The sequence below is a fragment of the Mastigoproctus giganteus genome, chromosome 2, assembly GCF_048544385.1.
Source record: "Mastigoproctus giganteus isolate SK-2022 chromosome 2, ASM4854438v1, whole genome shotgun sequence".
In the NCBI taxonomy this organism is placed as follows: Eukaryota; Metazoa; Arthropoda; class Arachnida; order Uropygi; family Thelyphonidae; genus Mastigoproctus; species Mastigoproctus giganteus.
The window spans coordinates 244,934,224-244,949,047 of NC_143576.1; the positions used below are offsets into that span (position 1 = coordinate 244,934,224).

At 36.3% G+C, this 14,824-nt stretch overlaps 1 protein-coding gene across 1 annotated transcript in view; it reads right to left on the minus strand.

Annotated features, from left to right (window-relative positions):
• The window catches only part of LOC150090339 (uncharacterized), a 336,582-nt gene that overhangs the window by 146,225 nt on the left and 175,533 nt on the right, over positions 1–14,824 (minus strand). The window contains exon 4 of the mRNA XM_090390273.1: positions 12,953–13,237. Within this exon, the coding sequence (XP_090246399.1) occupies positions 12,953–13,237 (285 nt within the window). The remainder of the gene's footprint in view (positions 1–12,952; positions 13,238–14,824) is intronic.

The following is a 14,824-nucleotide window of genomic DNA, read 5'->3' on the forward strand; positions in this document are numbered from 1 at the left end:
TTATTTACGTCCATTAAAAAAATTAGCAAATCATGCCATTTCTGAAATATGCAGATTAGCTTATACGTATATAAAAAGAGTATCCCGCAGTGAGGTTTATACCAAGGACGTATAAGTACCTCTGATATTCAGTCTATACTCACAACAGGCTCTCATGCAGTTAATTGGGAGTGTCAAAGGTAACAGATTTCCATATCAAATTTCATTGATCTCTATAAGTTATCTTTTTCAATTTTGTTATTAAATTTTTCCTCTTTGTGTATATATATGCATTTACAGACAGTAGCAGTTTAGGAGAGTAATAAACAGTATAATACTATATTTAAAAACAGTAATGTATACGCTAAGCCCTCGCGGGCAGCACTTGGTAGGATCTCCGTCCTCTCCACACCAGGTGGAAAACACCTGAGTTCCAGTCCTGTCGATGACGAGAGGAATTTTTTATTAGCTTTTTACAACGTGGCCATGTTAGTCGGTTTCGGGCGAGGCATATGTTGTTATGTTGTTGTAATCCTATTACAACATATGCTTGTAATCCTATTACAACAACATATGCCCCAAAAGGGCTGTCAGTAAAAATGTTTTTAATATTTCTTTATGCTCTATAGCAGTATAGTTTCTAGAGCTTTTAAAATGTAATTTGTGAAAAACAACGGGTAATCAAAGCTCTTCGCCTAACTAGAGGCTGAATATTGCAGACATGGATGTATTAATTTCTTTTTTCACCCGATAACTGATATTACAAGTAGACGCGATGATAAAGAATTTTTCCACATGACTGGTAATACGTTTGAGTGTTTGTTAAATACTACATCCTAATTATCTAATTAAATATTAATCGGTATTTTTTTCCCGACTCTTTAGTATATGAGAAACGGTAAAATATACTGCCTACTTTCTCCATCCATTTTTACAGCAATAGCATTTTTCTCGGAAACTTGGGTTTTTCGTTCAGCAATCAGAAAATCGACCTCGGAACACACGAAATTTACAGATAATATACACGAAGCAATGTGGTCTTAGTTGCTGATGCTCCTAACCTCCCCCCCCCCTACAGCTAAAACACTGTACATATTTATTATTTAATAAGAAAATACTTTGGATTTATCAGCTGAAGTAGCGTACCTTGGCAATGGGTAGCTCACCAGGCTTGTTCTTTGGAAATATAACATATAAACAACTAGCACAAGATTAAATCTAGGAAAAGTTTAAATATATGTAATTATTATTATTATTATTGCTGCTCTTATATTATTTCTCCCTAATTGGGGGTTTCACCTCATGACGGGTATTATTACCAAGTACACAGGGTGGTTGTTGTTATGGCTGATGTTACTATTGGAAGAGGAACTCTCTAATAATAATAATAACGGATAAGACCATCCCGCACAAGAGACCGGACTTAACCCTTGTGGACAAGATTGAAAAGGCTACCTACCTGATTGACATAGCGGTGCCCAAAACTAGCAATGTCCAGAAAACCCACGAGGAAAAAATTAGGAAGTACACGAACCTGAGACATAAGATCAGGGAGATGTGGCATATGGAAGAAGTATCAACCATCCCAATCATCATGTCAACCACCGGTATGGTAGCAAAGACTCTACATAGCAGCCTAGCATCAATAGGTCTCCCAGAGAACACCTACAAGGAACTCCAGAAAGTCGCAATCCTGAACACCTGTAGGATAGTCAGAGATTTCTTCGACCGACAGTATCACCAGACATTACAACCACCTTGTGTACTTGGTAGCAGTATTCGTCACGAAGTGGGATCACCCAATCAGGGAGAAAGAATATAAGAGCAACAACAATAATAATTAACTTACAGGGCGAGCCTGCATACCAAGTGGCTGGAACGATTCCCGGATATTCAGGTCATCGAACAGCATATAGCGCACCAGAGAAGAACCATCGTCACGAAGAACCTGATAGCAATCTTGGAAAAAATCAAGCAGGATGTGAGCGATCAACTGCAAAGGATAAAGAATAGGGAACCAGAGGAGGAAGAACATGGGACCACCGATCCAGAGGAGAAAGAGCAAGAAGAAATACAACACACAGCAGCTGAAGTGAAAACAGACGAGATCATGATATCCAGAATAGAGGACGAGTGGAAGAAGGCCCTAACAGAATTCGAAGGAATGGACCCCACAAAGACTCAGGTGATACCGAAGCACAGGCCGAATAGAACCTTGTAGAGAGTCACAGACCACCTGAACCGGCACATAATACCGCATTACCTCGACAGCAATGGTGCAACATTGGAGGCCATCCACACAGCCGTGTATTGTGCTGCGGTAGCAGCCACGAGGATTAATGGAAGAGAAGTGAGAGACCAGCAGCAGAAGAACCGAAAACAGAAGGAACCACCAGTTTAGGAAATAAGACTTCAACAGAAGATAGAAGAATTAAGAGTTAAAATAGGCCAATTGACCCAGTACCAACGGGGTAATAGAAGTAAGAAATTGATTGGAAACGTGAAGAGCATCCTCAAGAGAGACGGTGTCCACAGCAAACATGAGACAAAGAATGAGAGAATAGGCGAGTACTTGGACACATTTAAGCAGAACTTCCTTGCACTCAGCAAGAGACTATGCCGATACAAAGAGAGCTCTCGGAGGAAAATAAACAACCGAATCTTCGATGAGGATCAAAGAGGCTTCCACAGGAATCTCGGAGAAGACGGGAAACAAGGGAACGGACCACCCGAGAAGAAGACGATTGAGGAATTCTGGGGAAACATATGGAGCAGGGAAGCAAGGCATAACAGCCGAGCAACCTGGATAGAACTAGAGCGCAAGAAAAAAGATGCACAAGAATTGAGAGGATGGGAGATTCGGGAAGAAGTAAAACAGACGATCAAGAACTCTCACGACTGGCGAACTCCAGGAATGGATAACGTCCACAACTACTTGTACAAGAAGCTCCCTTGCACACACAAGCACCTGGCAGAGCAGTTCACCCGAATGATAAGGCACCCAGAGACAATTCCGAAGTTTCTCACTCAAAGAATCACATATCTGAAGCCTAAAGATCACATATCTGAAGCCACGAAACCCAGCGAAATATAGGCCAATCACCTGCCTCCCAACAATGTACAAGATCCTGACCAGTTGCATAACCAAGAAGATATCAGACCACTTGGAGAGCCAGAGAACCAGATTATAATGGCCGAACAGCGGAAAGGATGCAAGCAGCAATGAACTGTAGATGCCGCGGTTATGGAGGAAGCCCAGAAGAAGCCTACATCGATTACTGCAAGGCCTTCGACTCCGTACCTCATAGCTGGCTAATAGAGGCGCTGAACATCTACAAAGTCAATCCGATAGTGACAAACTTCCTAGGCGAAACGATGGCGTAATGGAGTACCACCATTAAGATCGGAAACGTCAGAACCAGGCCAATCCCCATCAGGAGAGGAATCTTTCAGGGAGATGCCCTGAGCCCATTGTGGTTCTGTCTAGCACTTAACTCGCTATCTACCATGCTCAACGGCAGCAAGTATGGATATAACATCAAAGAAGGAAGGAAAAACCTTTACACCCTCATCCACCTGATGTACATTGATGACAACAAGCTCTACGCGGAACTGAGAAAAACCTTCAGCAACTACTCCAGATCACCGAAGAATTCAGCAATGATTCAGCCAATTGACCCAGTACCAACGGGGTAATAGAATTAAGAAATCGATTGGAAAATTGAAGAGCATCCTCAAGAGAGACTCTCTCTTGAGGATGCTCTGGAATTTGGTCTAGAATTATGGAATTTGGAATTTGGAAACTATGGAATTTGGTCTAGACAAGTGCAAGACCTACCTACGGATTGCGCCAGGGAAAATTAGTCAACCGAAACTACCAGCTGCAGACTGGTAAAGAGATCGAAGCCATGGCAGAGGGAGAGGCCTAAAAATACTTGGGGATGATGCAGACTCAGCAGCTACAGCACACGGAAATTAAGACCTGCCTGACCGAAAAATACCATCAGAGACTCCGAATCCTGCTGAAAGCAAAGCTGAACGGAGGGAACACAGTTAAAGCCATAAACACCTATGCAGTCCCAGTACTAACATACTCGTTCGGTGTCATAGATTGGACTAACACCGACCTGGAGGATATCACGAGAAAGACAAGGACAATGACGACCAACAGCCGCCAACACCACCCGAAATCTGCTGTGGAGAGACTGACAATTGTCCGGGAAGAAGGAGGGAGAGGCCTGATAGACCTGATAGAGCAACAGAAAACAGTGATAGTTAACCTGAAGGATTACTTCGAGAAACACATAGCAGCACTCCACAAGGCCATAAGGAAGATATACAAGCAGTATAACCCACTGAACCTAAGTGAGGAATCCCCCCCCCAACCAGGAGGTACAAACGAAGATAGAAAGATGGGCAAAGAAGACACTCCATGGCAGACACTACAATGATCTCCATCAAGATCACATAGATAAAATTGCTTCCAATGCATGGCTCACGAGCGGGACGCTCTTCCCCGAGACTGAAGGATTCATGCTCGCCAACCAAGAATCACACCAGGAACTATAGAAAATACACCGCCAAGGAGTCTGAAGTATTCGATGACACATCGACGATGCCACCTAGCCTCAGAAACGATCCAACACATCACCGCGGGATGCAAGGTGATTACCCAGACTGAGTACACTCATAGACACTACCAGGTAGCCGTGATAATACACCAGAAGCTAGCAAAGAAATACTAGCTGGTCGAAGAAAGCGTACCGTACTACAAGTACGAACTGCAGGCAGTACTAGAGACCCCAACCCACAAGCTGTACTGGGACCGCGCCATAATAACGGATAGGACAATCCCGCACAGCAGACCGGACATAACCCTTGTGGACAAGAAAGAAAAGACTACCTATCTGGTTGACATAACGGTACCCAACACTGGAAACCTGCAGAAAACCTATAGGGAAAAAATCAGGAAGTACGCGAACCTAAGACAGAAGATCCGAGAGATGTGCCATATGCAACAAGTAACGACCATCCCGATCATCGTGTCAACCACAGGTATGGTGCCAAAGACCCTACATAACGCCTAGCAGCAATAGGTCTCCCAGCGAACACCTACGAGGAACTCTAGAAAGTAGCAATCCTGAACACCTGTAGGATAGTCAGAGTTCCTCGACCAAAAGTAACACCAAACATAACAACAACCACCCAGTGTACTTGGTAGCAATACCCGTCACGAGGTGGAACCCCCAATCAGCAATAATAATTATTATTATTACCATTATTATTTTAGAAACCGAATTAAAGAGAAATAAAGAACAGTTCTCTGTTCTCTTGATGGAGCTCATAGCATGGATGTTAAAGTCGGGAAGCTATCTTACAAATTTACTTTCATTTAAGGTAATTCCTATATATTAAAAGGGATCACCAGATGACTTTTTCAATTACAGACCAATAACAATACAGTCAGTTATAAATAAGATAATAGAAAATTATATTTTTTTCCCATATAAGCAAATACTTACATCAAAATGGACTGTTAAACAACTCCCTATTCTCATATCAGAAGGGCACGAGCACACAGACATTATTAGAGAATTTAGTAGACTCTTTTAACTTACATTTACACAACAATAACTTCATAATGATTTTATTTATATATTTGACCAAAGCATATGACTTAATTGATATCCCAATATTGCAACAAAAATTACTGAAATATGGTATAAGGGAAAGAATCAATCAACTCTTACATGTTAGTTAACCAAAAGAAAAATAACAGTTGAAGTCGAAAATACAAAGGGAAAATCATATAATGTAAAGAGAGGAGTACCTCAGGGCACTCATGCAGGGCCAATCATGTTCAACGTCTATGTAAATGACATATTTGAAGTAATAAAGAACTCATTTATAAAAATTTATGCAGATGATATAATCTTATATACAATTGAAAAGAACCTGACAAAAATGGCTAAAGATTTACAGCAGTATGTAATACATTTACAAACTTGGTTGCATGATAATAAATTAGCACTCAGCTTTGAAAAAACAACATTTTTGAATTTTTGAAATTTGAAAAAACAACAATTTCCAGAATTGCAAATGTCTAACTGTGGAAGAAGTTTCAAATCATTGTTACCTTGGGTTATGGATTGACTACAATCTAAGTTGGGTAATGCATATAACAAATTTGTTAAAAGAATGAGATTTATATGTACTTTTTTTACTACATTAAGAATAAGTTAAATCTTAAAACAAAAGTTACCTTATATTATGCATTAGTGGACTCCCAACTCAATTATTTAGTAAATGTATGGGCACCAGCAATATAACTGAAATAAGGGTAATAAACAACTTAATTAACAGGATTTTGAGACTTTTAATGGGGACAAACTTTTGGAATGACCTGAATAAGAGAAGGCAATTTTTGTAAAATACTTTAGCCAGTACAAAAACTGAAGTTAAATTGAATCTTGAAAAATCTTAACACTATTTTTGAAGAGTCGAATCTGGAAAGGAATGTCTCACATAATTTAAAGAACCCAAAAGCAATTGTTTTGCCTCACCCTAGGGTACTAAATAGATTTGGAGATAGGCACACAATGAATATAATAAACAACTTGTTGGCTAGTGCAGATTTAAGGCTCAGGAGAAGTTATTCTAGCTCCAAATTAAAATTATTAATAAGAAAATGTTTGATACTCAATGAGACAGTAGATTAGAATTGCTATGCAAATAAATTGCTATCTCTGTTTGTAGTGCGGAATGTACTATGTATTGTGATTTCATTATCTTTTCTGTTAGATAACAAATTTATATGGAAAAACCGTTGTAAATGAAGAAATACAACTTGTTGTCAAGAAATTTACTTTTCTTAACAAGTTCATTTATTAAATATTAAAAATAAATTATCTTGATAAAATTAAATTATACTGTATTGTATTGTATTATTATATGTCCACTAATACTAATACAATACAATACAATTTATTAATTTATTTTTTAAGGAGAGTAATAAACAGTATAATATTGTATTTAAAAACAGTAATGCATATGCTAATAATAATAATTATTATTATTATTATTAGCCATATGGTGCAAGGAAGCCTGAGGTTTTGCTGCACCAGCCAAAAAAAATCTAAGTTACCCTAAGAGACAGAGAGAGAGAGAATCACTAAGAAAGAGATGAATGGTGATATCCAGCTCAGGACCCTGGGTGTGCCAAGCCCATACTCACCCGATGTGAGCCCCTGGAGTTAAATATAGATATATCTAGAACATTCTCACATTCACTTTCAATTATTGACCTAAAGTAAATATTAATTAATCAATATATTCATTCCACTTTGCAATCATGCTAATAAGGATAACCTAATTTATAAAAAATGTATCCTCTTCTTGAAGGTAATGTATTCAATGATTAAAAAATAAATTCGGTATCAGAATGCACAACTTTTTTATAGTGAGCATTTTTTTTTTTGCGATTATGGGAAGGGGTTTCTAGTGAGAAAACTGACATTACGGCGGAATAATTTATAGAGGCATATCGCGGATTTCCGAGGAAATTTAAAATCACACGAGGATCATCTACATCTTTGCGCAGGAAAAAAATTTTGAGGAAGACTAAAGCCCTTCAGCTGTTTAGTCCGAAACTTTAAAAATTCATTTTAATATAAGCGTGTTACTGACTTTAAAATATACAACCGTTAAACGGGTCATAAATTATTCCATTTAGTACAAATGAAGATACAAAACTTACTAAATTAGTACCGTGGCATCAAAAGAAAACAACCATAATGCTGTCGAAGAAGCATATCAAAATATTAATCATAAATGTACTCTGTGTTGCCAAAAGTGAGTTTTTAAACTTATATGTAATTTCTATAGTAACAAGAATATTGTCACCGATGACACCATTTCCTGAACCTTTGCAAGTAAAGTCTCGTCTGGAAGAGCGTGGATTAATCAAGCTCAAAATCGAGAGATCAATGATTAAGAAAATGAAGGAATCTATTCCTTCATTCTCTTAAGGGATACGCTTAATTTGCTTTGCTCTCTAGCAGCCAATGATCTGCCTCTTTTCGCCACCAATTCGTTTGTTTGTATTTAAATCTGTTTCCATGTCCGTAACAATGCACTACAAGTGGATCTAAGTACAAAAAATGTATCAATATCTGCCTTGGTTACAATATAGTGCTCGATCAATGCAACCGGGCTCCATCGATTGAAAAGGATCCAAAATCCAAACAAAGAGGCGTTCCCCTCAGTCCTGGCAAGTAGGAATGGGTAACTCAACATTAACTTTTGCATCACTGAACTCTAGGACCAGCCCTGGCGGGAGGTTACTAATAGTTGCATTAATTATTAGAAGTTACCGATTGTTCAAAGCTTTTTCAGGTGCAATTAAGAATGAAAAGCCGTATTCAGGCATGTGTGAACTGCAGAGTGGTCCGAAACTCAAACCATAACAGTTGGGAAGTCAAAAACAAAAAGGGAGAAAATGAATAATTATTATTCACAAGCAAAATCGCGTATTATTTGTGACTCATTGGTTAAAAGTTATAAAAATGATAATCTTAATTAGTAATCGCATTATTATTAATTATCTGTAGCTGAGGGGGGGCGGTATTAGAGGTTCGTCCGGAAACACCATGACTCTAGACATACCCCTGGCAATGCCATATAATCTCTATTACGAGCACTACGATGCATTTTGGATAGACACATTTTAAATTTACAATATAATTAACTTTATTCAATTTTCCATTTCACTGAACCCATTAATGAGGATTCTGTGAATTTTGGGTATGTTCTCATCAAGAGAAATTTTTATAATTTTACAATTAGTGATGTATTGGGAGAAGGCATTAAATGAGAGCTTCTAGACATAATCAATGAAGAAAAATCGTATTACACGTGATATTCAAGTTTAACTTATTGGTACACTTGGAGATAGAAGTTAAAGTATCCTCAAATGAACTAGTGAATGAAATTAATAAACCAAGGACGATGGACAGTGTTTCTGGTTTCACTGTGGAATACTATCAACTAGATTAAACATCTACATAGGGAAGCTAAGTCTACAAGATACCTTTGATGTATCTGTAAGCTTCGTGTATTCTATGATCGATGTCCTAATTGCTAAATGAAAAATCCAAAATTTTAAAAAAGAAAGTAATACTGCCCTTTCAAGAGACCTGCTAAGCGGGCCAGGGTTCGAGAAAAACCCATAAAAATCCCATCTTTCTATATCCGCTCTGGCGGGTACTATGATATAATTACCGTTCTCTGCATACCGGGTGGGGAAAAGCCTGAGTTCGAATTCCGTCGATGAAGCGAGGAATTTTTATGGCTCTTTTTCACCCTGTGGCTGAGTTAGTTGGTCCAGGAAAATCGCCCATAGAATACATGCAATTTTACAGACAATACAGGGTGTTTCAGTTAAACGTTTCAGAACTTCTAAGAGGGGTAGGGTACATCCTGACAACTCGAAATCATATAGCAATGTGGGGTCGGAAATGCTTTCCTGAAGCGGTATTGTACACAGAAGTCGTCGTGCGATGTCGTGCAGCACAGATTCGATTTTCGGTCAATGAATGGGCCGGTATTATGGGAGATCACCTCATCGGACCTTACCTGTTACCGTGTCGTCTAACCGGACCTATCTACTTGATCTTTCTGCAGCAAGTATTGCCACAACTTTTGAGAGATGAACAGATTTCTGCATCGACGCAACAGACAAGGTGGTTCCAACACGATGGAGCCCCTGCCCATTATAGCGGAGATGTTCGTAACTACCTGGATGTCACATTTGGTCAACAGTGGATCGGACGTGGTGGTCCCGTGCGTTGGCCTGCTCGGTCACCCGACCTATCATGTCTTGATTTTTATTTCTGGGGTCATATGAAATCGCTAGTTTATGACACCCCTGTTGACAATGCTGAGGAGCTGGTTGCAAGAATCGCAGTAGCTGTCGAAGAAATTCGAAATTCGCCTGGAGTATTCCAGAATGTTCGGATGTCCATGCGTCGGAGATGTGAGGCGTGCATTGTAGCCCGTGGAAGAAACTTCGAACACTTACTTTAATCCTGTACCTTTTGCTTCTTTTCATGTATTATTAAAACGATTTCTCACTTACGGTCTCTTTTCTTTATGGTGCTTCTGTGTACAACACCGCTTCAGGAAGGCATTTCCGACCCCACATTGCTATATGATTTCGAGTTGTCAGGATGTACCCTACCCCTCTTAGAAGTTCTGAAACGTTTAACTGAAACACCCTGTATACTGACCACTCATAGTCTCAGTTGCTTTGGTCCTTAACACACACACCTATACGAACTTGAATCCATACCTTTTACACATCGTATGTAAGGACGCCATCAATAAAGCTGTGATGGTAGTCGAGAAGCCAACTAATTAGTACTCTTACAATAACTATATATATAATGATTATTAATATTTTGTAATAACTATATTAAATTTCAAGAGACTTTTCTAGAAATTACTTTCATTTCATTTAAAACTTTTCAATTTTTACCTGTACTAGCACTATCTTACAAGGAAATTTTCATAAATATGCATTTCCCTTTCAAGAGCCATAAATTTTTTATACAGCATAGAAACAGAAGTCGAATAAATAGTAACTCAATTTCAAGTATTTCAGATTATTTTACAGGAGGAAGATAAGGTAAAATATAATATAACGAAAATATACTTCTTTTGAAGAAGAAAATGCATCACATTAAAATTAAGTAAATATTTTATGAAGCAGAAATTGTAGAAGCACCGAATATCTTTATTTTTACTTGAAGGAATGAGTAAACAGTAAAGGCAGAGATATTCGTATCTTCATAAAAATTAAGAATCCAATCATTCTCTTCATGTAAATGCATTACGATATGAAAAATATTACGCAGTGAGCTCCACCTATAAATAGCATTCCATCTTTACCAAACAAACAGAAAAACAACCTACACGAAGATAACTAAGTAACCAAACTTTCGCATAAAATTCATTGTAGTATCACTTTATTTGAAGAAGAAATACTTCCATTTTCTACATCCACGCACTAATGTCAGTCGAATGTACTAATCGACTTCTACCTAAAGGGATTTTCAGTAAAAACAGATGGCAGAGTGATGTACAAAAGGGTTAATTTGATTTTTATTTGCTACATCAGAATTCTGAAGAACTTAACATATTATGAAAAACTGATTTTCTTTTCTTTTCTTTTCATAAGTTACAACATATGGAAGTTTACTGGTAGTTATGAGAATGTTTCATTTAAAATTCAACGTCTGCCATTTCTTTTATGTTTCGGTAAATGTTCAAAGTATTATCCCCTCATTAGGAGAAAGGAAAAATAAAGTAGTGTTGCCCGTTTTTCATCCTCGGCGAGAAAAGACCATTCATAAAAGTAGCCCTTGGGTGAAAGACGCAAGTTCCATTACGAATGTGTGATGCTGAATGACATACGCAAGAGAGATGTACTTTCGTGTCGTTGTTGTTTCAGGAACAATGATGGAATGCATTTCTTCCTTTCTAGTCAAAGAAATAACTCATCTGCCTCGGGGCTTCATAAATATACAAAACAGAGAACCAGTTCCTTCGCCCTTAATAATTCCTATTCATTATACGCATAGCACATTCTATGCATAAATACATATTTTATAAATATTCTTTCTTTCTTGTACGGTAACATTTGTTTCAATACAAAAATCAATGTACCTTTTTCTTTGAAATGTCTGTTACAAATTAAAATGGAAAACTTAACAATTTTTTGAACTTCTAAAAAAAGTTTCGAACTTTGACTAGATAACAGTGTTGTCTTTCAAAATATTTCTATGTAGTTGTTTGTAAACTGAGAACTAATAGGAGTAGCGTAGGATTTTTAACCGTACCTTAATTTCCTGCCTTACACCACAAGGAAATTGTACGAATACATTTTTAATAGACCCAAGATATTACTAATGATCTAGACAACATGCCAGTATGCGATCCAAACTATTATCTAAATTGAAAATAAATATTCCAAATTGATATCGAAAAGCTTCTCTTTCACTTTCAGCAATTAAAAATACTTTCTAAGAATTACTACAATCTTTACTTTCTCATTTGCATTTTAAATGCTCGTAGGAAGTCGGTGTACAGAAATAGCAATTCAAATCAGTAATGGTTATCCCATGTTTAGGAAATGAAACTATTTGTGCTATAGAAGATTATACAGCGAAGATAATCACGCTTATTAATTTCGTGTACCTAGTCCATGACAGGTTGGACATCAATTTCATATCTATTATTTGAAGAATATCTTACAATGGAGAAGGGAATACTTTTTAATTAATAGAGATGCAACTGAGAAGGAAATACTTTTTAAATAATATAGATGGAATTGAGAAAGTATTCTCTTTTATTTTCATTTTCCATGAAACGAATGTACTTTTATTTGGAGTTACATTTGAATTTCTGAGTGAATTCGTGAGAGAAGTTAAAATTTTAAAGAAATTATTAGTCTGAATAATAACAGATCTTTTGGAAATAGAAACCATAGGAAAATGGAACTTCGAGCTCCCAGCTAGGAAGCAAAGAACAGTTTATGAATAGAAGTTTAAGTCTGCTTGCTATACCTACCCAGAACAAAATAACTTTTCAGTTAATGTAGTAGGATTCTCTTCTGACTGTGAAGGGCTTATACAACAGCAGTATTCATTTTTTTAGTTGTACAATAAAAAATATTTATTTAGTTTATCTAATCTGATTAAGCATTCCTACAGGATAGCTTTCTGTCACTTCATCGAATCAAAGCTTGTGTGTTGGGATGAAAATAAATCATAATAACAAAAACAAATGTCTGAATATACCGTAATAACATTATATTAACATTAATGCAATATAAATATGTATAATAATGTACAAAAAAAGAATGAATTCAAAGAAATCTGTATATATTCGTCTTATAATATAAATGTTTGCTTACAGTCGGGCCTTGTGCCGAATTTCACGACTTCACTTCCCATTCCAGTTTCATGACGATTCCATCCGTACAACCGAAATTCATAATCCGTCCAAGGGCGAAGCTCTTTGAGAATGGTGCATTTGGAGGTAGCATTTGAAGTAATGTTTAAAAACGATGGGCTTTCTTGTGGATTCTCTGCTTGTCTGTATTTTATTACATAACCGAGTACTTTGCCATATTTAGGACGATACCAGCACACTTCGGCTGAAGTACCAGTAGCATTACGGGAGTGTACCTCTTGAGGTTCTGAAAAGCCAAAATAAATTTTTATCTAATGGCAGTATATTTTGGTGATATTTTTATAATTTCATACATAATTAAATTGGAAATATCAATGGGTTAAAATCTTTATTCGCAGATAAAACAACGTAATAATAATGTAATTTATTATTATTTTTTTATTATTAATACTCTATACAACATACCGTATATTGTACATCATTTATTTAATTATTTACTGTAGATTATTCATTTTATTATTATTTTTCTATTTGAACATATATTTCTTTTAAAACTACAGATTTCGAGCAAATGACGTGTAAATTTTTAACAAAGTAGTTCCATATTTTTAAATAAATGCAGAATTTTTTAAAAAATGCTGCATTTATTTAAAAATGTTTTTTATTACTAGATCGTACACAATTTATTTGGAAAATTTTAGAAATAAATATTTAATAATTTTCGCCACTTCATACAAATCCCATAGATGGCGCTAGTAACCTCATTCTGATTATGTGTTGCTTGTAAGCTCAGTATTTCCGAAAACCGATAAGCTTATTCAGTTATGAACAAAAGTGCTGCCGGTCAGCATATTAAAACGTATTCATCGACTGAATATTAACTACAGTCTAACCTAATTGTTCATTGAATTAATCTAAATGTTATTTCATATTCATTATAACCACACGAGATAAATTAATAACTAATGTTTATAGGGCATCTGTTAAATTAACTGATTTGTTTATGCGTGTTTGATGAATTACGAAACATATTTTGTAAATGGTGGCCTCGTGAATAATAGAGATTTGATTTGAACGGTAGTGGGTAAGTATTAAATATTAATCAAGACTGTGGAGTACAATATTCGTGGGGTTTTTTATTATTATTATTAGGGTTACTTATTTTTCATGAGCTGTTTGTGCTCAAACCATGGTACATTTTCTCACCAACTCGCACGAATGCTTTTTTATTTTATTTTAGTATTTTGCACACGTGTTTAAATTTCTTAGTAGAACTACTGCAAGTATACAACTACTACTACACGAGGGGAAAAAATTGCTCGTTCTGGAATCGTCGAAATCAATTCCTTTTAATTAAAAATAAATGCCATCATAAATAATGCACGTGACGTTAAGTTAAAAATGTATTTATGAAAGCAAAGTTGACAGAATAAAAATCTTTTCATCAAAAATTCAAAAACTGCATTAAAAGAAATTGAACCTTGCAGTATATGGTTAAATGGAAAAATAGGAAACAAAAATAAATAGAAAGCAACGTTTGTGAATATCTATCTTACATTTATTTTATAATGTTTTAATTTAGCACTCTTCGTAGTAGGATCAGATTGGTTCCTACTTTCACCCTGTTTTGATTTTTATATTTATTTACTTTAGCAGTCTGAAAAATTAAACTTATTTCTTTTTTTTTTTTTTTTTATGGCAACTACAAACATGAGGTTACTGAAACGTATGATGTTCTACACTGCTCGACAAAATTAATAGACCATGTAGAAAACTTGGTTAACTCGTGCAGCTTGCGATGAAGCGGTACAAAATTTGGTATGGTGTGGTACCATACAATAACGATGAAATGAGGAGACAGCGAGAAACTAGG